This window comes from Rhinolophus sinicus, linkage group LG15 (genome assembly GCF_036562045.2).
Source record: "Rhinolophus sinicus isolate RSC01 linkage group LG15, ASM3656204v1, whole genome shotgun sequence".
Taxonomy (NCBI): Eukaryota; Metazoa; Chordata; class Mammalia; order Chiroptera; family Rhinolophidae; genus Rhinolophus; species Rhinolophus sinicus.
Window position 1 is genome coordinate 30,949,359 of NC_133764.1, and position 24,977 is coordinate 30,974,335.

Here is a 24,977-nt window from a genome sequence, read left to right on the forward strand (position 1 = left end):
TGATGTGGGTATGGATGTTTGTTATAATATTCATTGCACTTTTCTGTATTTTTTTAATTCCAAAATTTAAATATATTTAGCATACACACACACGAAGAAAATTAAGTGCATGAAACTTCGATTGGTGTGTTTCTACCAGCTATAAGTGGAGAAATCACATCTGCAAAATAAGGTTACTGATGCTGTGCCCCCACCACACTGTAGTGAAGATTAATGGAAGAAGTCATGAAGGACTCTTTAAATGTAACCCTAACTCCCCAAGATGGAGAACTTCAGGACAAGACAACTTGGTTAAGGAGGGAACACACGGGGTGCAAAAGCTGGTTAGAAGATGGACTGTGAAAAAGGAAGTCTTTCTCAAGGTTATGAGAAGAGAGCTGCTGTAATTCAGCCGAGGACCAGCCCAGAACATGGCCTTGGTCAAGTCAGTTGAACCTCACCGCACCCCAGCACCCGTGTCTAACATGCTGTGTCATCTCTCCCTAAACGTTGTGGGGTCAGGGAAGCAGACACATTCTTCATAAACATCCACCTTCTCAAGGACCCATCGTGTGATGCTTTCCAAGTGCATCGTGGTCTCCAAGTTCACCAGTGCTTGTTGGGCTGTGCACCGTGTCCCCACTGCAGCCTGTACCAGGCCCACGTCCACAGTGCCCCATGCGTGCACCACACGGACACCCCGCATTCACTCCCCAGGGTGTACACATGTGGCCCTGGGTGCTCACACAGGTACGTGTGTGTACGCATGCTCACGCACCTCTGCACACGGGCAAACTCCCTCCCCTCCTTAGACATGGCTGATCCTGCTGCGACCTGTACCTATACCCCAATCCAGCTGTCCCCAACATATTCTTCCTACTCACAGAGGCCTTTGAATATCCTTGTTCTATTTCTTGAGAAGAAAATGAGTCTGCTCCTCCCTCAATCTCTTGTCACAGGGCCATACATGGGTCCCTCCCATCAGCAGCAAAACTGAAAAGCTTGATTTCTCATACCATTTATTTGCCCTACGGATCACCCCACTCCAGCCCCTCTGGGTGCCCTAGCCTTCTAGCCTCACCTGCTCAACGGAGAAGCTGGCAAATCACTCAGGCTGAGGAGGGAAAGATGAATGAGGCTTAATCGGTTTCCAGTCCTAGGAGTCAGAGCTTGACACAAAGAGATGACCCTGAAAGGGTGTATTTTATTGACTGCAGTCCACACATGAGGGAACTAGTTTTCTTTCTGCGGGAGTGTTTCTGTAGAGGGTTTCAACCCTCCCCCAAAGCCACTGGGAACAGAGAGCATTGGCCTTAGTCCCCATCAGGGCACAGCAGTCAGGAGAACCCTGCAGGGGTCCCACAGCCAACGGCAGCACTGAGAGCACTGATGCCCCCAGGGTCCCCACCTCGGCCAGCTTGAGGGGCTCGGGCTGAGGACAGGATAAAGCACACAGGGGACACCCAGTCCCTCCCCCCAGTCCAGAGGAAAGTACCACTCTGCAAGTACTTCTTTCTTCTTCAACACAGGTCTCTCAGTTCCTCAGGGGAAATCCCAACCACCTCTCTTTGGGGATCCATGAGCCTCGGACTCCCTCTTCTGGTGAAGTGTGAGGAGGAGCCAGTGCCCAGAGCAGAGGGCTGGGCTGTGAGGCTGAGGTAAGCAGAGGTCTCATGTCTCCTCACCCGCCCCAGCTCACCTTCTGGACACCCAGGCCCCCAGGAGTACCTGGCCGGTACAGACTCCTTAAAGGTTCTTCTTCTCTTTCCTAGCAAATAAGCAAGGGACAGTACAGTCTCCTCTCAGGCTCAGGGAATTCACAGCCTCAAGCGGGCCACCCAGGGTCCCCTCCCCACAGGGCAAAGAAACAACTGCCAAAGATCTCTTGGAGAAATTGTTCAGCTTGTTGGTTTTCAAGAGAAGGAAAGTAAGCACATTCCTGAAACTTTGACAAATGTAATGGCATATTTAAACAGGGTGTTTTCTGTCTCCGTTTCTGCTGTGGCCCCAAAGGCTGAGAATAGAATAGTAGGTACCAACTACTTGCCCAAGTCCAAATGAGGTGCTTAACACATGGGCGGGACACATGTAAGCAGTGGGACAGACTCTAAAACACACCCTGATCTTCTGCCTCCAGAGTCTGACACGATTGGACTAGGTATGTCCTGGGCACTGGGATCCTTCACGTTCCCCAGAGGACTCTCATGTCCAACCAGATGAAGAATCATTCTGCCAGTGACTAGGAGATGAGTGGGACAACAAGATTAAAAAAAGTATTGGTCCCTGGACTGCCCTCGTCCTGGACTGCTTCCTGCCTTTGGACAATTAAGTTACAGAGGCAGACATTCCTTCATATTTGCACCACTTCCTGCATTCTGGGGTCTCTCTGTTACTGCACATTAGCGTGTACCTAATCCAACCAGTGAATCCTGCAGGCTTTGGTCATTAATGCTGGGGATCCACGTGGGCTTGCTTTCTCAGTTTAGACCAGTTCTGCAAATAAAGACATCAAGTTGCCTGGCCCACTTACCTTCCAAGAAAGACCTAGCTGATTTCTCTTACTCTCTGGGAGAAAAGTTTCCGTACCCCTAGATCAGTGACTCCTGTGTGAGCCCAGAGGAGTGGATTCTGTAGACTCTAACATGCAGTGCCCATTTGGTATTGAAGCATGTTTTCCTGCAGGGTCAACAAGTCCAGGTTTTGGCCATGCACCTGCTCCCCATTCATCTTCAGAAGTGTGCAGAGATGACTCAGCAGCCCAGTGTTTATGGGCTAAATAAGGTAAGTTGTCCAAGGTTGAAAGTAAGTGAGGGGCTCTTATTTACTAATTGAATTCTGATGAAGCTGAGGATTAAAAGGGAGGGGCAAAATGAGTGGTTTGGCAAAGCACTTGAATTTTTTTTCCCTACGATGACTTTCCATGTAACTTCTAAAAATGTTTTGCTCACCCTGTAACCCTTAATCTCAACCCGCTGTCCAATCCCAATATCCCAGCAGGACCCTTTGGGGCAATGCTTCAGGGCTTTGGGCAGAAATAAATGACAAGGGACACATGCCCAGCAGCACAGGTTGTAACCTATCATTTATTTCAGGGTTTCTCAACAGTGGCACTGCTATTGGACCACATAATCTTTTGTTGTGTTGGGGTAGGGGGTTGTCCTGTGCACTGTAGGATGTTTAGCAGCATCTGTGGCCTCTACCCACTAGATGCCGGTAGCACCCCCCACACCCAGTCTTAACAATCTAAACTGTCTCCAGACACTGCTCAGTGTCCCCTGGAGCAAAGTTGCCCCCTGGTTGAGAACCACTGATCTAGATGAATTCCGTGAAGCCAGGAGTCACAGCTGCATCCCCAGGGCCTGGCATAGCACTGGGCACATAGTAGGGGCTCAGTAAAATCTCTTTGAGTGACTAGCTGGAGAAGAGGTGGGAGGAAGGCGCCAAGGCCCGAACCTCCAGAAGTGACTACTGGAGATGTGACAATCACAGTGTGGCAGATGTGACAATGTGCTGCCAGGTGCACATGGACTGATGGCCACCAGCACATACGGGCCAGGCTTCCCAGAGGCGCTCCCAGCCAATGACCTTACATGCTGAGGGCACTAATGCAGAACCATTTCCACCAGACACAGGACCCCTCCAACAGTGGCTTTGGCTGAGGGACACCCCAGCAGCCTGGCCAAAACTTTCTTGGAACTGTGCTGCTATCTGACCCTCTCCCTCCCCCCACTTCCTTCCCCAGAGGTCAGCCAGGATGACCCAGAGGTCATCAGGATAAAGAGGAGGTGAAGTCCCTCACCCCCTACTCTTTATCCTAACCTCATCTTGGCATCTGCTTCTTGGTGGATGTGAACAATACACCTGGCATTCTAGAAGGATGCCTTTCCCCAGACCTCTCCTTCCTGTAGGATGCCACATCCTGGGGCATCCCCCTGGGGAAGTCCATTGATAAAAGCATCATGCACACACCAATTTAAGCAGGGAAGGAGTTATCCCTGCTTAACAAGCCTTGGAAGTGACTCATTGCCAACTTCCCTTTGTCAAAAATGCCAAAGACATGAGTCTAAGTGAGTCTAAATAATAGCTCATAAATAACTAAGAACACAGACAGACACACACTAACAGTCCAATCCAAGAGACTCTTCCAAGTTAACCTTTTATCGGTTTTAAGGCAACAAGTAAAGTCCTCTGGTCCACATGCCTTTCTTCTGCCCAAAAGAGGGAAGGTCGGAGGAAGAGAAGGAGTTGGTCCCCGGGAGCCCAGACAGAGCACTCTGCCCCATCATCCACCCCACCTTGTCTGCCTGGCCCCCAAGTATGATCTTAATGCACTTTGGTTCGAGAGCACGTCCGGTGTCCCCATCCAGCGGAGTCTGCTGGGACCATCTGCCTGGTCCGAGGCCACGGCTCAGCCAGCTTTCCCCTCAGCCAGACTCTCCCAGGGGCAGATGACCTCCTTTTTGATGGCCTGGTCACCCGACCTTCCTGTCCCGGTATCCTCCGAGTCCATCAGGCAGGTCCCACTCTCCATGGGCACATCCATTTTGATCTGGAAAAAGCTTCGGGTGCGAGAGGAAAGGAAGTGGGGTGGGGGGTGTGCAGGAGGAACACCAAAAGGGAAGACTCAATAGACGGCTCACCGACAGACATATGTACACACACACACACACACGCACACACACACACACACACAGAGCACAATACCCTCTGGTTCTTACTTTGTCACTCTCCTGGATTTCAGCCGTGGCAGCTGCTGGCCCACATCTCCCAGGGGCTGTACCTTCCCGTGGGACACAGGGGGACACTTGGGCGAGAGCCTGGCAAAAACTGGTGAGGCTAAACAGCCTCGTCTCAAAAACCTGCCGAAGGACAGAGCCATGCGGGCCTTGGGAGGGGCCCTGGGCGCGGGCCGGGGCCAGGGGCAGTCAGTGGAGGCGTCTCTGGAGGGTCTGTGGCGGAAACTGGATCTGCGGGCCTCCCCCTTCTGCTCTGAGCCCAAGGTGCTCTCCAAGTCCACCCGAATGGGTGAGGGGCAGACGGTGCTGCTGGGCCGTCGGATGAAGCGGCTCGGTGAGGGGAAGGGCTTCCTGGGGGAGCGGCACGAGGGGGAGAAGGGGCTGGAAGGAGAGGGGGGCACGCAGGTCCCAGTGTACACAGCCAGGTGGGGGCTGGGAGCGGTGTGCTGGCCCGACTGCAGGGAAGGAGAGAGAGCTCAGAGTGAGTTGAGTGGCTAGCCAACGGGCCCAGGGACTACCCTCTGCTCACTGAGCCCCTGCCAGGGCCCACAGCACAAGCCTTGTATGGCTGTCCCCTGGGAAGTTGGGAAGGATGCCCAAAGCCATCTGTGACAACAGCACAGCCACACAGAGACCTCCTGCCAAGGGGCCTGCCTGTCTCCAAGCCCTAGCCATGGTCCCCAGACTTGGGCACTTGCATCCCAAGGCAGACTGATGCTGGGGTGTGGCCAGGTTAGATTTCTAATCATCCCTCATCTCCCGTCCTCCCAAGGAGCAATGCTTAGTACCTGCCACACGCCATCTCATCCTTTTTCTATCCTTGGTTCCCAACCTAAGGACTGGAGGCTTTTAATAGCGTGCCAGAGGTGAAGAAGCCCCAGCTTGTGCCTTACTGACTCTTCCAGGCCTGAGACCATGCACCTTGACCTGAACCCCTACCTGTGTCCACACTGACCACACCTTGGGGATGGCCTGTCGCCAGCACGTCCCCATGCCTCCCGAGGGCAGAGCAGGGTGGCCAGGAAGAAAGGCTAAGTGTGGAATCTGGACATGCCCGAAGGAAACAGGAAACACAAGGTGAGGAGGTTACTCATTGGAGAAGAGAACGGTCTCAACCTCCCTGGGCCACCATGGTCCCAGTGTCCTGGAGCATGGGAGTAGGAATGCTGGATCAGACATGTTTTCAGCCAAAGAAGCCTGGGAGAGTTCTGTCGGAGCTGACAGAGAAAATTAAAACCGGAATTTTCAGGGAGGTTCTCTGCTATCACCCCTCTTCCCTTCCTCGAGTGCTTGGGCCCGTCAATCTGGGTTTGTTGTGTTCCTTCTTGAAGGCCTCCTGGAGCCACAAGCCACATCAAAGCCCAGAGTGAATGCAGCCGGAGAATGTGCTGGTCCTCGGAGGGATGCCCCTAGGACACTTGGACCAACAGCACCTCCAAGAGAGAATTGGCAGTGACTTCAGTGAAGAACAAACCATCTTTGAAACTGTCTCAGACACCCAGAGGTCCCACTTAGAGGGACCTGCCTGCCCCCAGGGCCTGGGCACTGCCCTGGGGCCAAAGGAGGGCAGCTCTAGGCGCTGAGAGGAAACTGCTTGCTTCCACGGAGTGTGGCCTGGTTTCCAGGTCACCTGTGTGTGCCAGTCCCAACCTGGAGAGGAAAGGACTGGCACATCCAAGAATAGCTTTTGAAAGAAAAGAAAGGCTAGGAGGCCACAGGGGGCTTTGCCATTGGGGGTGGGGGGTCTCCATTCTCTCACCCACCCCTGAGGTTCAAGCAAGATTCCTTTCTGTAACAGCAGCTGGGAGTCAGTGTTTCTGCTCCACCCACAGGCCAACAAACCAGACCTGGAGCCATTGGGCTTTGAGAAGCCAAGCTGATCGCTAGCTGGATGTCTCAGTGTGGCCTCCAGACCAACCACATCAGAATTACCCAGGTTACCTGTTACAAAGGTAGAGCCCTGTCCCAGCGCAGACCCACTGAAGGAGAGTCTCAGGGGCCTGCAACTCAGGGACAGTATCTAACACCTGAGGTCATCATTTTGTTATCAAGCCCAGTAACTTTGAGGAGCTCTGAGCTATGCTTCTAACACCTCCCTTTTATAGGGAAGTGTGGCTCCCCTTCGGGCACAGTCTGCAAAGATGAGTAACAATGGGGGAAGACTGGGCCCTGATTAAGGGTTTAGGCGACAACTGTTAGGTGAAAGAAGAGGGCCCTATAATTTTTTAAGTGCCTACTGTGTGCTAGGTATTCCATGAATTTGTAATCATCCCATTTTAGAGAACAGAATATTGAGGCCCAGAGGGGTTCATTCCGCACTCCAGGTTCTCGCCATCAATCAGTGAGTGTGGTATGTAGCATTCTAAGGTTCCGGCCCCTGTACTTTGTGTGCATATAAACTACAAATGTCATGCGATAGTCATTCCCGGGCTACGTGATAGGTGCCTTTAAAAAAGGATTATCCAGGTAAGCCTGACCTCCTCACATGAGCTCTTCAGATCTGAGTCTAGACACCAGAGACAGAAGTCAAAGAGGTCTGAAGCGTGATAGGAATTCAGTGAGGAAGAAAGTCTCCACTGTTGGCTTTGTGATGGAGGGGTTCCACGTGGCAAGGAACTCAGACAGCGTCGGGAAGCTGAGAGCAGCCCTCAGCTAATAGCCAGTAAAAAACTGGGGCCCTCGGTCTTACAGAAACTAAATCTTACCAACAATGTGAATGAGCTTGGAAGCAAATGCTTCCCAACAGTCCCAAATAAGGACACGGACAGACTGGGGACACCTGAGAGCAAGACCCTAAGAAGAGACCCAGCCTAGTCTCACCTGGCCAGCCATGAGCTAATCAAGAGTGGCAGTTTGTCCTAATTTATTATGTGGCAACAAACAACTAACAACAGTGACTAAATGAGAATCGGATTCCAGGTCTGTGTAACCCCAAAGTCCTTGCTTTTTCTACGGATCTACGAGCATATTACCATCCCATTGGCTGTGGGGTTTGGATAGGACATGGGGTCTTGAAGAGTGAACTGAAATGCCAAAACTGGGGAAAAGACTGTGTTAAGAGAGATCGAGATGCATCAAAGTGCTCTTCCCTCAACTCATTGAGGACACCCCCAGCCCTGGTTCCTTAACTTGAATCCCACTTACTCAGAATTTGTGATAAACTCCTGTCATAACCTCTGCCTTGCAGATAAGAAAACTGAGGCTCGTGGAGATGATGCAACTTGACCAAGATCATGCAGCCATGACAAGATGAGCCACTCCGTACATCCCCGCCCACACAATTCTGTGCCCTCTTCCCCACCCCCCTCCTCCCCCAGCACCTTCTCTTTTCCAGGATGAATGACAGTAGAGGTAAGGAAGGTAGCCACTGCCCCGCTTCATTCACCTGACCTGAGGTCATTTCTTCTGGGCAAATAGCCATTAGCCCAATTGGCCCTGGACACTCTAAGCAGGATGCCTTTTCTACCCCCTTCCACCATGACTCCCCCAAAGGCCTGGGGCTTGCACTTGGAGACCCCACCCTTCCAGCCCATGCCATATCTACCATCGGTGTAAAGCAGCAAAGCAGTGGCATGCAAGGCACATGGCAAAGAAATGTGACACGACAGAGACACAGTGAAGGAGAGCTTGGTTTGGTTTGTTTTGGTGCTGTTGTTTTATTATGCAAGGCAGCCAAGAGAAGTTGAGAAAGGAGCATGAAATGGAGAAGGTATGTTGACATGAGGACACAATCACAGGATTTTTAATTAAAGGCAAAGCAGATAATGTAATGAGATGTAATTCATTTTCCATCCAGACACTGGATGAGAGTTTGAAGGAAACCTTGCGGCCACGTGAACTCCCACTTCTTAGAAGCAGGCAGGTGAGGAGAGGGCTGCATTCAGGTTCAGCATGCAGTGTGCACGGTCCCCCCTTCTAGGCCCTTCTCACTGCCCCCGAAAGCAAATGAGCAATGTTGGCCCCCTGGGGAAAACTCCACATCATTTCTCCTACCAGTCATCTCATTTGTCACAGCCCAGCACAAGCCCTTCCCAATTTGAAAAGACCCTTTCGTCAGCCATGAAAGTCAGGACCAAAGGACTGACCAGCCACTACACTGTTGCTAGTCAGCTCTCTCATAGGAGCTCTAGACAGAGGACATGATATCAACACCCTACTCTCCTCCCCTCAAATATATCCTACTTGTTCCTGCCTAGCTGGGAGGGCCACACTGCAAGGCTCTGAGAGATGGTTTATATACACCTCAGGAAATTTCCTACATAATAAAGTATAATAAATCATTATATTGGACAACACTGAAAGCACAAGCTTACATGAAGCTACTAGGGATGGCGATGGTGATGATGGTGGTGATGGTGGTGATGGTGGTGATGGTTATGATAATAATGGTGAGGATGATGGTAATGATGGTGGTGATGAAAGTGAGGATGATGATGATGATGGTGGGATGATGGTGATGATGATGGTGTTGGTGAGGATGATGGTGACGGTGAGGATGATAATGGTTGTCATGATAATATCAGCAGCTAGCATTTATTGAGCACTTATTATATGCCAGGCATTGTCCTAAGTACTCTAGTTGGATTTTCTTGTCCCTAGCCCTTGCATTTACACTCAACCCTCACAACAAAAGCAGTCCTGTCTCTAAAAGCCAAGCCTGGGAATGAAATTCTACAAAGGAAATCCTGGTACCTTATAGCATGCCTTATATTCTAGCATAAGATATACACCACCATGAATAGAGAAACTCAAGCTGTTTAAAATACGGCATTAAGAAATTAAGACGATGCCTAAGACATGGCCTAACAGAGAACATCATAATGATTTAAATATGTCAATAATATTAGCCAGATAAATAATATTTTTGATGCTATTTGAGATTCAAACAAGCCCTGTGGGACTACTGTTATGTTTGATGCATAGAAACAAAGCTAGCAGGAGCAGTTGCCACCTGCTGGAGTCTAGCAGCAGACACTCTTATAAAACCTCAAAACTGAGTCAAGGCCCATGGCTCCTTTACTACTAAACATGAGAGAATCTCCTGGTGTGTCCCCCCAACCCCCCAGGCCAAACAATCTTCTCCCATCTCTGTGCTTTTCTAGCGTGTTCTATACCACCCAGCCTCAATCGAATTCTGCCTTGGGTTGCAGCCATTTGCATCCATGCACCCTTGTCAGGCCCTTGAGAGCAAAGAACATCTGTCCATTTGTGCATCTGCCATAGCACCCACCACTGGTTCTTACACGAAACAAGTGTTTCAAATACATCTGTGGAACATAACTGCTGCCATCCAGGAGTTAAGCCATTTATCATCTACCTTTTCTCAGATGGGTGAGGTTAAAACACTTATTCACCCTTTCATCCAATAAAGAATGACAACCTACTTGGTTTACATGCCTATGTCTCTCATTAGATTGTGAGATCCTCATGTGTCTGCCATTGAGAAGGTTTCCATCAATGAGTGTGGGGTACCTAGGTATCTGACGCAGAGCGTCTGGCAGTCTGTTGGAGAATGGGAGACGTGTGAAGCAGGTATGTCCCGCACGTGGGGACTGGGATGGTGGACGGTTGAGTCAAAGACTAACAAGACGTAGTCTGTGCCCTGAAGAATCCATGACAAATTCAACACCTCCACCATCTTCACCACCATTTTTGTGATCTCGGTTAGCAGGGATCGCAAATATCTCTGGTTTCATGCTTCTCAAACTTTCCCACAGAAGTAGGACAAATAGCAAGAGAGCCGAAGAAGCACTCTCTCCCAGGAGTCTGAGGGAAAAGCCTGAATCTGCCACAGCCAGCCATGAAATGCCTTTGATGTCCCAAATTTTATCTTTAAAAATTTATGTGCATTTTGCATTCTAATTCATAATATATTCATGATCACTTTAATGTGAAATTTTCAAAATTATCTAACTTTCCTCCCATTCCAAATCTTCAAGTGAAATTGATTCCCCAGGCTGGGTGTCCTTCTGGAATTCATAAAATCTGTTTTAAGAAGCATGAATCTGGTGCCAACCCCACATTTCACAAATCAGGAAGCAGAGGAGGTTAAGTGACTTGCTCAAAACAACATGACTAGTGGTAGAACCAGGACCAGAGCCCAAATCTAGTTCTCTTTTCATTCATTCATTCATTCATTCATTCATTCATTCATTCATTCATTCACCTATTCATCCATTGAGGTAATAACTGCTGCCATCCAGGAGTAAAGCCATTTTTATGCACAACCCGCGAGGTCTCGCCATTAGGCTCCAAGTGTGAGCGGGATAGATGTGATACCTCCCCTCACGTGACGCAGTTCACAGTGCTTCGTTACATGAAATTTCTGCTTTAGTGTGCCCTCCCTGAGTTGGAAGAGAAATGAACAAAGCATATCTCTAGTTGCTCTTTCAGAGTGTAAAGTATTACTCTGTGACTCGGGAAAATGGAGAGAGTAAATAATGAAATAATTTTGCTAACATGAAACCAAAAGCCACAAACTCCTTACAACAGCCTAAAAAGTCCTCGATGACGGCCCTGCCCAACTCTCTAACCTCCCCCTTGTCCATCAGGCTCCATTCACCTGGCCTTTCACTTCACTCCAAGCCATTTCCTACTGCTAGGACTTTGCCCACGTAGTCCCCTCTGCCTGGAAAGTTCTCCTTGCCTAGCCCATAGGCCAACTCTTTCACATCCTCTTGCTTATCTGTCACCACCTGGGAGAGGCCTCCTTAGTCTGTCTACACACCGCCCATCTTCCCTGTCACAGAACCATATCCATTTCCTTTGTAACACATTCTACAGGTTTGATCACCGATTTGTTTGTGCTGTTGATGCCAGCAATGGCCACAATTCTTCACCCCTCCCTGTCTCCCTGTCTTCTGCCAGGAGACTTTCAAATTTCTCTCACTAAAGAGATTAAGTGTATTTTCCACCCCTTGATTCTAAGCTGGCTCTGTGACTTGCTTCGGCCAACAAAATGCGATGGAAGAGACCAGGTGCCAGTTCTAAGCCTGCACCTCAAAAACCTTATATGTTTCCACTCACTCCCTTGCAATTCTGCAATTACCATAGAATTATGCCTAGGTGAGGCTGTTGGAGGATAAAAGTCATGTGAAGCAGAGAAGAATCATTCTACTCAGCCCAGCCTAGGCCAGCACAGATCAACCCCCAGGCTGGGAGTGAGCCCCACCAAAATCAAGAGCCACACAGATGCCCCTATACACATGAGCAATAAACACATATTGTCGTGTGCCACGCTAGCTTTGTGGCAGACATCAGCGTCACATCGACAGCTACCTGATATAGTCGGCTTCATTATCTTTTGTCAGTCCCAGATTATAAGCTCCATGAGACAGGGACCATGTCTATTTATTCACTGATGCCTGGCACACAGTAGGTGCTCAGTAAACATGTTGAATGTGTCTTCTTGCTGTGCAAGATTGGTCCCTTGCTCAGAGACCTGTTCTGCCTCCTTTACACTCTTACACCGGTGTGTGGGATAAGTCTAACTTCAAGAATTACCTGCAGCCCTCCCAAATCAGAGTTTGAATTTCCCTTCCCTTCCACCCCTGCCCATAAGCCTGGCCTAGTCTACAGCTACAGAGGAGGGAAGCACGAGCATCTAGAAAACAGGCATGAGAGTTTTATCTTGGCCCCGGATTCACCTTGAGAACGGCGCCAATATCTACCATCCCTCCTCCCATGAATGAAGCCCCTCCATTCTTCATCCAAAAAAGTTGCTCCTTTAAAGGCCATTTCACCTTGACTGCTCCAGAGGCCTGAGGCCTGAGTCCTTCGTTCCTACCAGCTACTTATTCACCTAACATATAAAAGGGGATGGGGAGACAAAGGGGAAGGAGAGAGTCCACCAACCCTCAGTAATTGTGACTATGAACAAGCTCAACAGAAATGTCTTAGCAGGACCTTTCTCCGCAGGTGTAACAGAGGTGTCCAGGGCCATGCATCTATAGGGGAACCCTGAAAATAGTCCCTTGGCAGGATTTCCAACTGCTTTAGAAGAAGAGTCTACACTGAATGGTAGGAGCTTCACTAAGCTATTTGAAACAAATGTGCCTGAAAGAACTGTCCCTGGGGGTTGGGGAGAGGGCTTGTCTTTAATTTTCCAAAACAAATGGTGGAAAACAAATCAGCCTTTCTCTGTGGTTCTCACTATGAGAACCCCCGACTATAGAGAGGAGGTCACACAGCAGCTAAGTCAGGTGACCTCCTGTAGGGACAGGGCCAGGAGAGCGGTTTCCAGGCTCTCCGCCTCACGTGGGAAGGTGCTGGCTCGGTTATTAGATGGCCATCAGCTGTAACCAGTTGGCCATTAGCCACTACTGTTTTGTATATAACTGCCGTGGCTATGCTAGCAAGCATCGATAGTGCGGCTTGTGGATTGCAGAGTGCGGTTAGCAAGCGCAGATTGCAGATCGTGTCGATTCTACTTCCTGTGTCTCGCCTGGCCACCAGCAACAATGTAGTGGTATGACTCCCCTATCTATGGCTCCGTTGTTGTTCCTTTTCAGCCTCACCATGTCCTGCATTCAGCTGCCGGGAGTGGGAGCTGAGACCCTGCATTACACTTGGTGCAGCGAGCAGGGTTCTCCTGGTTAGGTAACGGAGTCGTCTGCCACTGGGCAGGAGGACACGTGGCCCCCACACAGCGTGTGGTGCCCAGTGGCTGCTCATGAGCTGGACCCTTGTGGAGGGGTGAGGAAATATGGATGGCTCTCCGACCAGCATAGAAAAAGCTGTGCAGCTGCTAGAGAGCTGGACCCCCATGGAGGGGTGGGAAGACGTGGACAACTCTCCAAACAGCACAGGCTGGAGAAAGCAAAGGTCATCGCTGGCCGTGTGGACTGGGAAGTGCTTGCTGAGGCAGTCCCAGGAGAAAACGCTTGCTGAGTCCTCAGCGGAGGATGCAGGTGAGGTCGAGGTCAACCTTCACCCCCAGGTTGGGGAGGACTTGGAGCCCTCGCCCTGCAGGGAGGGCACACATTGTGAGGCCAGTGCACAGCCCTGGCGAATGACTGTGGACTATAGGGAACTGACTAAGGTGATGCCACCTGTGCATGCTGCATTGCCTTCCATCCCTGATTTGATGGACCGCTTGACTGTTTGCTTGGGAACGTACTACAATGTGGTAGAACTGGCGGATGTTTGCTTCTTGTGTCTCGACCAGCCGCCAACAAGACTGGGGTGCAGGAAGACTCCTTGTTGGCGTACTGATGGATGTTTGCTTCTTGTATCTCGACCAGCCACCACCGAGGACATGTAAGTACCTTGGCTATGAGCTACTATTGTTCTAGCGCGGTACCCTGAGAAACCCTGGCTGTGTCCAGGAAGTCTGACTGTGCCCAGAAAGCCTGGCTGTGCCCAGGATATTGCATCCAACTCCAGGTTCCTCACATAAAGCCCCTCACGGAAGATGCTTGTTGTGTAGATTGTGAGGTGAGAGCCTGGAGGGGAGGAGTTTAGGGACAGGGCCAGGAGAGCAGTTTCCAGGTAATCTGCCTCACGTGGAAAGGTGCTGACTCTGTTATTAGATGGCCATCAGCTGTAACCAGTTAGCCATTAGCCACTATTGTTTTGTATATAACTGCCGTGGCTACGCTAGCAAGTGCCAATAGCGCAGGTTGTGGATTGCAGACTGTGGTTAGCAAGCGCGGATTGCAGATGGTGTGGATTGTGTGGATTCTACTTTCTGTGTCTCGCCTGGCCGCCAGCGAGAATATAGTGGTATGAACCCCCTATCTATGGCTCCGTTGGTGTTCCTTTCCGGCCTCACCATATCCTGCGTTCACCTGCCAGGAGTGGGAGCTGAGACCCTGCATGACACCTTCCCCTACCATTGCGAACCCTGCCCCTTGGTTGCTAGAGTGAGAGAACTAGCTCTAGTTGCACTGTTATTGGGAAGCCCACCCTGAAGGAGGTCAGAGGAATATGGGATGAACCTGACTAGCCCGCTGCCCCACTGATGGGGAATGGAATCTTCTAGATTCTGAGCCTGCCTTTGTTTGCCTCTCCCAAGTGCATGCCCCAACCACCCCGAGGACTTGTAGATTTATTTAGGAGGCAGCTCTCTTTTGAGTTGGCTCCTACGGTCCAGCTTGCTCATGACCTGGGTGATGTCCACCGTGTTGGCTGCTTCGCGGGCCTTGGCTTCCTCCTCCAGCTGCCTGAGGATGACGGGGCTCGGGCTGGAGCGCAGGTGGCGCCGCATAAACAGGAGGCTGGAGCTGGAAGGAAGGACAGGATTGGAGGTTGGCAGAAAGCCACACTGCTTGCCCAACCATGACCCTGTAACACCTGGTGGGAGGTGGGGCTGGAAGGCTAGAATCTGGACTTGTTCCCTCATTCTCCCAGTGAACTTCAGGTGGAGTTCTCAGAGGCATGGCCAACCTCAGCGCTTTCCTCTTCCCTTGGAGCATGGGACCAGTGTGAGTCCCAAATGCCATCAGAGTTAGGTCAGGCCCAAGGAAGACTGCTTGGATGGTGATGATTACAGACACGCCTTCTATAATGTTTAGAAACCAATTTGTCATTTTAACTTCCTAGAGGCTCTTTGTGAAAGAAGGGGCAAAGAGGGTTTGGATACTGGAAGCCCAAGGGTTCTCTCCTCAGGGGAGAGTTAGAGTATTTGTTTTCAAAAGCCAAAGTTTTAGGAAAGAGGGAAAAAGTGGGCCTGTCCAAGAGGGCTAGGTTTGATGGGCAGAGAAAGGGGGAAGGGGCCTGAAGAGGGTTGGAGAGCCGGTGACACTGTGCACATGTGCCAGATCCTTCCATAAAAGTTAAACATGGATTCCTGGGGACCAAACCCTCTCTCCCAGAGACTTGGAAGTCAGGACAAAGCTCCAGGGATCTGAGGATGGAGAGCAGCTAAGCCATCCACAAGCTTAGAACACAAGCATTTTAGCAGCCATGGTAGACTTAAAACGTAGGACATCCCCAAATTTCTAGACTGTATCAGCCCCTAGAACTCTTGTGTCCACCCTAGAGAGAAAGAGGGCTCCCACCAGCCCTGCCAAAGAGGAGACTTAAAGCTCGATTTAACTTGTCCTGGAAAAATTAAGTTTAATACATTGTCTTACATCTGCAAGTCTTGGAACAAACACCGACCACACTACAGTCCCCACATAGTTACAGACCGAGCTTCACACATTACAGAAACATTCACACGTGTGTCACCACTCACATTAGCGGTGACAATATTGCCAGACTGCGGTACCCCACACCAAAGCCGAGCACGACACCTGTGATCTAGTGCCACCCAGCCCTCAAAGCACCTGGGGTGCCCAGGAGAAGATCCCAGCTGATTTCTCAGGTCTGCCCCACTCATAGAGTATCTGGAAAGAGAAGTAGGAGACCCCGCTCCCTTATCCACTATTTTCTGGCAGAGCTGGCGGGGCAATTTCAGCCCTTTCTTGTGGCTTAAAGAAGCTTTCCAGTCCCCAGGGACACTGAACTCCTTTCCTTATCCAGTAAACCTAGATGAATAGCCCCACAAAGACCTCCTTTCTCTCCTTTTCATAACAGGGCCATTATCCTCAAGAATGAAACCAAGTTGTGTTGGGTTGGTTTTTTTTTAAAGCTCCTTTGATAAATGCTCTGGTCCAACCACCCCTCTTTTGAATTGCCTGGAGATGCTGGGAAAGAGCCCAACGTGGTCTGAGCTGACACACGGAGGACCATTTGCTAACCATTGGGGGATAGGACACGTGCTGGTGCTGGGAAAGTCTCCACCAAAGTCCTACATCTTTGTACAAGCTGTCGTTTGGTTACGCTTTTGAATCTTCAATCCCCATAAAGGCTTCTTCCTGCCCTTGCCCTTCTCCCCCTTGCCCCCCACCCCCCACCCCTGCCAAAAAGAGTTCAAACTGCCCCTCAGAACATTATTTCATCCTTTGCCCAAGGGCTCTGCCAGATGCGATGATGCACAGCTCCAATGAGGAAGGTGGGAATGACCGAGATAACTAACAGATGCTAAGAGGCAGTCCACTTAGAATATCACTGTTTGTTTTCCTTAACAGTCTACCATTTTTGTAGACTCTGTAATCTGCTACTCTCTATGAGGTCTTAGGACATTACAAGGATACAAGGATGTGACTAAACTAATTCCCCTACATCGGTTTAAAGGTGAAGAAGTGTAGCAATTTTTAAAAATCAGTGAGTTGCAAAACATACATTTAAAGATTAAAAGTTAAAATGAAAATTTTAAACCAATGAGATGCCTCCACTTGTGATAAGTGTAATTATCAGTCTGATAAGATTCTTTCAAACCAGCATAAGGGAAACAAAACGTACTGGCAGTGATGACTAAGGAAATCTTGCTAGGGTGATTTCAGGCCATTATGAAGCCAATGACGCAATCATACCCTAAGAAATACTTCTCAGTCCCCAATACTTTCATCAAGCAAATATCTCCACCATGCCCATTGGGCTGAAAGAGACCCTTGCTTCTCCGTAAACAAAACAGCAGGCAACCAGCAACTATAGGCCATTCTACTTGCCTTTTCTTGGTGGTTTCCTGAGGTTCAATAGCTTTGGCCAGCATTTCCTTATAGATTGGAGATTTTAAATAGCGAGCATAAGAATCCTAATGGGAACAGGAGAAAAACAGTAATTGTGAGAGGGAAAGTGACACATCAAACAAACAGACTTGCCGTTTCAAGCCCTCCCTTGGCAGTTAGATGGCAAGGTTAAAAGAATACGTCTCTTTGTGTGAAAGGCATTTCGGTGTGTGTCCAAAACAACGGATCTCAAGTATGGTTCCCAGACCAGCAGCGTCAGTTTCACCTGGGAACTTGCTAGAAATGCACATTCTCAGGCTCACCCCAGTCCTACTGAAACAAAAGCCCTGGGGCTGGGACAGTCTGAGTCTTAACAAGCCCCCAGGCGATTCTGCTGCACTTTAAGTTAGAGAACCAGCGTCTATAGCCCCCCACGCTAAAGTCCATGCCAGATGTTCTTCAGTGACGCACATACGAGGCAAGAGGACACCTGCAGCCAACCTCTCCCACCCAATACCTTCTTCCAAGGAAGATGGGCAACCACGAGTATGGGGCCCACTTTGAAGTTCACTTACATCCTTTTCTGCCCTGAATTTGGGTGTAAAGGCAAGAGCTGATCAAGGAAAGGCCCAGACTCATTGTCCTCCTGCGTGGTGGTTTCCTGGCGCCCGCGCAGGTTTGGAACAGTCACTTCATGGATGCTTGCTGCTTCCAAGCACACTCAAAACTCTAGTCCCAACAAATAGGGGACAGAGCCCAGAGCAACATCCAGGGATTGAGACTTTATTATTTTTTTTAATTGGAGGGGTACCATTCTTAGGACTGAGTAGCAATAAAAGTTATGAGAATACGAGAGTTTGGGAGTAGGGATTAAGAAACCATTGAGCCATGTTGCGTTTATTGTCTTGAGACGCGGCCTCTAGCGACATACATTCCATATATACATATGATTATTAAGTTTCCCATGACTCTGTTTTGTTCTGGCTCGTAGCTGGCCTCCCTGGGCGTCTCTCTATAAAGCTGTATGAAATATGCATTTTTAAGAATCGAAATGCATTTTAAAATACATTAAGGGAGATCACTATTAAAGAAAGCTGCTGTAAATCTTCTTGTAAGATAAATACAGGGGGAAAAAACCCACTGATGACAAGTAAATGGCGGAAAAAAAAAAAAGGCTAATCTGGCTTGGTGAAAATTCTAAATTATTACATATTTTAAAATCTCTTTATAATACAATATACGTAAAAGATTGAGTAAAAGAAAGACACTAAGGGAAACTAATTTTTAAAATGCCATTCACACAGCCTACATCATATAGAAGAATTTCTAGAGATACTTTGCCATAAAAGGAATAATTGCCATATAAGAAGTTGAAGGTTATGAAGAAAGTCTCGTTGGGCATGACACCAAATAGGAATCATACTAGACAACTTCTCTAAGACTAACTCTGAGCCCCAAACTCTAATTTCTTAAGGAAGTGATTTATTTTCTCTCAGGTTCCCTTTATTTTTTAACAATGTCCTGAAAATTTCTACCCCATTAATTTTATGTTAATAATCCAGAAGGTGATCTGAATTCCCACAGGGTTTTACCATAATTATACACACTAAACCCTCCATGCGTTACATTTGCTTAGGGCCAGGGCCACCAGAACTGCCACCATTCTATAGTAGAGACTAAGAACTCGGTCTCAGGACCCAGGGAGACGCCTTTTGAATCTGGGCTCCACCTCTGGTGAAACCCTGGGCAAACAACTGCACTCTGAAGAAGCAAGTCTTACCTTGTAGGTTGTCTTTGATACAAAGCTCCATGCTTCCCATAGCACCTACACCTTGGAAGCCCTCAGTAAATAACAGTTATTAGAGCAATACGGTCATTATCAATGTCATTATTGCCAGTACCACGACTGCAGAGTAAGAGGCCCCTAAGAACACACACACAGCATCTACCGCTGGTCCTCCCCAGCCAGCGAACTTGGGGGGCTCAAGGAGGTTCCTGCCGTGTGGACAGGTAGAAGAGACAGTTGACGATTCTGCATGCCAACACCAGCAAAGCAGTAGCCACATAGCATCTCCCTTTTTCCCCCCCGTATCTAAAGAACTTTCTGGGTGCCTGGGGAGGGAGGGGCTTCCTGGCCCCCGAGGATCTGCAGCACAGACCCCACCTACCTTCTTCATGAGCATGTAGATGTGGGTTTGTGCAGCATCCAGCACGTAGCGGTGGGGGTGCCTCAGACCCTTGACTGTGATGTCCATGGTTTTGCCATCTATGTTGATCCACCGCCTCGCCCCTGGGGCCAGAAATAACCTGGGGTGGGAAGGAAAAGGTTAGCAAAAGTAGCTAAACCAGGTGGTTTAATGAAAAGCTCACAACTGCTCGCGAGGGAGGGGTTGATTGACATGACTTGTGTCTCCCAGGGTGAAAGTGGTCCCTTTTTTGGAGACACAGGTTGTCAAGCAACATTTCTTAGAAGCCAGAAAACAGCCATGCCAGTATTGGGAATATGCATGTTTAACCTGGGTGTTTCCAGGCATCTAGGAGAGCAAGAAATGGGTGGGGTAACTCTAGCCATTAGGGCGCAGAACCCAGCCTCCAACTTAATGCCTCTGCCTCCTTATTTACCAGGAATCAGGCAAAGACACCTCCAAACGGGTGCTCCGTGGCCTCTGCTCTCCCTTGGCCCCGTCTAGATGTATCTCAAATGCTGAGTCAGGAGGCAGCCCATAATCCCAGCACCTGGGCAGAGATCTGATGGCCTGGGCCCCAATGAGAACCCAAACCCGGCCACACTTCCTGAGACCTGGGATTTCGGGGGCTCCCCGATAATTCCCATCCTCAGTAGTGGAGGGTTAGAAATACTCACGTGGATATTTTGCCACGCCCCTAAGCTCTACATGAAAGTTCTGGAATTCAGACTAAGATTCCATAGCTGGGGAGCCTGGGGAGGAAGGAAGCTGATATAACAGTGGAGGCAGCAAGTTTCCTTGCGGTAGATTTGTGGAATTAGGAGCTGTGCGAAGGCTGTTGTGTGCAAGGCTGTCAAGCACTATTGTCCTGGGGAAGGGTGTCACGGGAACTTCCGGGACTGACAATCTCCCCCACACCCCCATTTCTTGTGGTGTGCAGAGTCCCTCCCTGTGGGAAGAGGGCAAACGTTTGAAAAAGTACAGAAACCGCTACGTGTGAGGCCTCAACCTCCTCACTTCAATATTGTTGGCACCTCTAAATTGGGAAAGCCGGGATGCTCCATTCTGAGCCCATTTGAAGGAAGGACACCAGAGGTCCAATGGGTTAAGTGCTCAGAGAGCAGGGCCACCTGGCCTGCCACCCGGAGCTCAGCACCACAGTCCAGTGGCTGTGAAGGGCGGGTTCCAGCCCAGCATGGGGCTTGAGCTTCAGGAACCACGGCCAAGCACGTGACCATGAACTAACTGCACTGGGCCCTCAGAGTCCAAAGCCAGTGTCTACTATGGTCAGTGCAGAGAGGACTGGCAGGGATGTGATACAGCAAGACAAGAGCACCTTCTAGGTGGGGGGTGGGGCAGTGTACCAATTTCAGCAGCTGTGCATTTTGGCAACACTGGTGGTCTCATCACACCCGCCCCTTCCCTCTCCGCCTGGCCATCAGAAGCAGGGCTGGTCCTTCTGAACTGGAACCCTTGGCCCTTGGGGAATTTGGAGGGGAATTTGGAGAAAAGCCAGGCCTGGAGAGGGACAGACTTACTGCTACACTGAGCAAACGGGCTAGAGTCACTCAGTGCAAAATAAGAGCTGTGCCCACATTTGTACCCCAAGCTGGGCTCACTGTCCCAGACACTGGGGGGCGAAGGGAGGGACGGGAACCTCCCTTCCCCTCATGGGCCTCACTTTTCTAAGATGACCTGGGGAAGAGGTTTTCCCATCTCACCTATTTTCTTTCTTCTCTCTCTCAAACAGACACACATGCCCCTACGTCTCAGGAGACATAAGGGGATTTAGTCAAAGACAAAGCACTGTAATTCAGGGCAGCTTGCTTTTTTAACTCCTAAGCACATTCCCCTAGGAGCAGGGGAATCCTTCTAAAGCGGCTGAGAGCTATTTATAGCATGGCAGGTGCAGTGGCTGACGCTGACATGGGGGGTGTGGTACCTCCCACTCAAAAGCAATGGGGTAGCCAGCGAGGGGCCCAAGGGGAGGCTCTCCAACGATCTGGCTAATCCTCACTTGTAAATCTCTTCCGCTTTCTCCTTGACCTTGGACTGATCTCCATACTTCAGATCCTCGCAGGCTTCCCAGAATCCCAGATTCTCCCCTGCACAGGGAGGAGGGGGTCCACACAGACGAAAGCCAGACAGGAAACCAGTTGAGAGAAGAAAAGAGGAAAGAAAAGAAATGGGTCAGTTGGGATAGATGTGGTTCCCCAGCATGTTGACTATCTTTCTTCTGCAAAGCAAGCCGCAGCACGGTGTGGGGCTGGACAAAACACACTGGAGGGAAGGAGCTTTGTCTGACTTCCAGGGCCCAGGAGAGTGTCGCTCACCTAGTGACCGCTCCACATGTATTCTTTGAAATGAACTACTAGATTGGCACCTGCCACGTTTGCAGCTATACATGTCTATTGTGAATGCTGTTCTTTCCCCAACAAGACAGCTCAGAACTCATATCAACCCCCAGAGGCTGTCACGTTCTTTTCTGTCCTAGAATTGGCTGTAGCAAATGTGCTTGAACAAGTTCACATATGACTGGGCTCATAAACGTGTTGCTACGCGATAGGTCTTCTATGTCGTGAAAAGCCCTGTTTACTTTGCTCATGTTCAGTGAAGGCGCCAGACTTCTGCCTCCTCAGAGACCCCATCTTTTAAAGCCCCTCGCAGGGCATATTCCAGCCAAAGGTCCTTACAGAGACTCAAGCAGCAACGCTGATGAACTGACTCTCAGAAAAGGCCTGGCCACTAAGGGGACTTAACAGAGGGTCAGTCAACTGAGTCCAGAAGGAAAGCCAGACTCCTCCTCCATTTCCATTTCCTTCCAACTTCAAGTTCTCCAACCAGTTTCCCTTCCCCCCTCCCCCCCACCCAGATTAGTGCCTACCTTGGTACAGTCATCCCAGGTGGCAGTTTTAAAGATGATCACACCAGGGGGACAGCAAGAGCCTGTGTGCATGTGTGTGCCTGGTGTGCATATGTGTGAATCACGGAATGCCACTGTGCAGGGACATGGAGAAGAGAAGACCCTTCTCCTCCTTTCATTGTATTTTTTTAGGAAAGCCCCAGGTAGTGCAGATTGGAAAAGGCTGTACAAGTTAAGCTGGCTGACGTCTGTCCCAGAATGATATAGAGATCCTTCCCCTTCCCCACGAACACAGGTCGTTCTTAGGACTGAGATGGCAGGCCTGAGTAAACAGGTGCTCAACTGATCTTACATCAAATGCAAGGTGGACCTTCTTGCCCGTGGCAAAAGATGGTTAAGTGCTTAAGGTTAAAATTAAGTGAGCAGTTATTCACAATAGCCGAAAGGTGGAAACAACTCAAATGCCCATCAATGGAGGGATGGATAAACAAAATATGGTACTTACATAAAATGGAATATTATCCAGCCTTAAAAAAGAACGAAATTCTGACACAAAATACAACATGGGTAAACCTTGAAGATATTATACTGAGTGAAATAAGCCCAACACAAAAGGACAAATATTTTATACTGTGTTTCTGCGAAAATAAGACCTAGCCAGACAATCAGCTTTAATGCGTCTTTTGGAGCGAAAATTAATATAAGACCGGGTCTTAAGAGCGGGTCTTATATTATAGTAAAATAACACCAGGTCTTATATTAACTTTTGCTCCAAAAAGCATTACAGCTGATTGTCTGGCTATGTCTTATTTTTGGGGAAACACAGTAATTCCATTTATACGAGGCACCTAGAAATAGTCGAAATGAAGCATTGTTACATGCTACAACATGGATGGACCTTGAAAACATTATGCTAAGTGAGAGAAGACAAAAGGACAAATATTTTATGATTCCATTTATGTGCAATGTCCAAAATAGGCAAATCCATGAAAACAGCAAGTAGATTAGTGGTTGCCTAAGGCTGGGGGGAGGAAAGAAGTGGGGCTCAGAGGAAGAGAGAGGAACAGTGAATTGATTTCTAACGGGTAAGGGGTTTCTTTTTGAGGTGATGAAAATTTTCTGGAATTATATAGTGGTGATGGTTGCACAACTTTGTGAATATACGAAAATCACTGAACTATATACTTTAAAAGTGTATGTGTATTACGGCACGGGAATGATATATGTGAATTTATGGTATGTGAATTATATCTCAATTTTTAAATGTTTTTAATCAAATGAGCAAACTGCTGATTCATGTGCCCTGTTCATACGTGAAGCCTCGGGAATATCCTAAGGAGACGGCCAATAGTGCTCTTGTAATAATGCCAGGAAATCTCTTCCCCAGATCTTGTTGCTAAGTAATGCGTGGGTGGGATAAACTCAGGATGTGGTTTGTGACTTTGCCACTAGATGGCATCCTGTCCACTCATTCGCCAGTTGCTTCTTGCCGGCGCTAAGACCTTTCCCCTTTCCCATCTATTTATTCTGGGTTTTATTATATTCTGGCAAGTAGGCTTGATTAGAGAAAAGGATTTTCCAGAATCCGTATTATAATATAATGTGCTGTACCGGGTCAAACAGGCTAATGACATGTCTCGTGGAATTAGTTTCGAGAGGAACCCCACAGACAGGTGGGTCTGGAGGAGTAAGCAGCTGAGTATTGAGGCTCAAATGTGCTGCTCCCCAGAGCCGGGGACTGGACAAGGCAGTAAATGAACTCCATAAAAGTAAATATTTCAACAAAAGTGGTGAAGTCCGTGGAATACTCAACCTAATGACATAGGTTCTGGGCTGGCCTTTGGCTTCTCAGTGCTGTACATTCAAGAAGCGACAAGGGCCTAACCATGATGACACGTCCAGAGATGGAATCTAAAATGTGGCCCCACCACGTCCATTCAAGTCCTCACCCTCCTACGACCCGGACGGAAGCAGACCAGGAGCAGTGGTTCTCAGTCGCGGCCACATAGTAGAGTCACCTGGGAAGCTGGCAAAACTTGGGACCTTCCACCCCAAATAAATTAAAAAGGAACCTCTGGGGATCGGATCCCGGCAAATTAAATGTGCAGCCAGGGTAGAGAAGCGCTGAGTTGAAGGAAATCGGGCTGGGAGACAAAAAGAGAAAGCTTGCTTTTCTGCTTCTCTTCTAGACAGGTTTCCCTGAGGAGCTGCACTTAGTGACAGGGACACAGGAGCTCTTGGGCTGGTGACCTGAGGAGCAGAGTGAGGAAGTGAGGGTGGCCCGAGGGGAACGTTCATGGACTGGACACTATGGGGAATCCGAATAGCCTGTGTTCCTGTCCTTATCCATTCAAATTTATTAGGGATACGTGGGATATGTCTACTGGTTCGATGTACTATTAAATATCCACTATTAATCTTTGATTTAAAATCAAATCAGGATTAGCATAGGTAAATATGCTAATACGAGCAGATGAAATTTCCCCCCAACTGTGGGGCCCCTTGGCAACCCCATGCTAGACATTACAGGAGTGTTTCTCAAAGTGAAAACTTAAAAAATCAAAGAGACCCACCACTGAATTCTTTCTTGAGAAAGTACTGGAAGCTCTGTCGACCCTTGGGGTCTCGGATCAATTCACTGAAGTTGAAGGCCCATCGTTCCACTCGCATCTTGGTTGGGATTTCCACCCTGCAGGGATGATGAACTGTAAATGCACCA

General features: G+C 49.0%; 1 protein-coding gene across 3 annotated transcripts in view; it reads right to left on the minus strand.

Moving 5' to 3' along the window:
* Nucleotides 1-3,047: 3,047 nt before the first annotated feature.
* RGS9 (regulator of G protein signaling 9) overlaps nt 3,048-24,977 on the minus strand; it is a 63,128-nt gene continuing 41,198 nt past the window's right edge. For all 3 annotated transcript variants that reach the window (XM_019733013.2, XM_074319532.1, XM_019733012.2), the window contains 7 exons: nt 24,832-24,947; nt 21,413-21,500; nt 19,378-19,516; nt 17,210-17,295; nt 14,821-14,938; nt 4,698-5,170; nt 3,048-4,538 (listed from right to left, as the gene is read on the minus strand). In XM_019733013.2, coding sequence (XP_019588572.2) covers nt 4,388-4,538; nt 4,698-5,170; nt 14,821-14,938; nt 17,210-17,295; nt 19,378-19,516; nt 21,413-21,500; nt 24,832-24,947 — 1,171 coding nt within the window. In that variant the 3' untranslated portion in view covers nt 3,048-4,387. The remainder of the gene's footprint in view (nt 4,539-4,697; nt 5,171-14,820; nt 14,939-17,209; nt 17,296-19,377; nt 19,517-21,412; nt 21,501-24,831; nt 24,948-24,977) is intronic.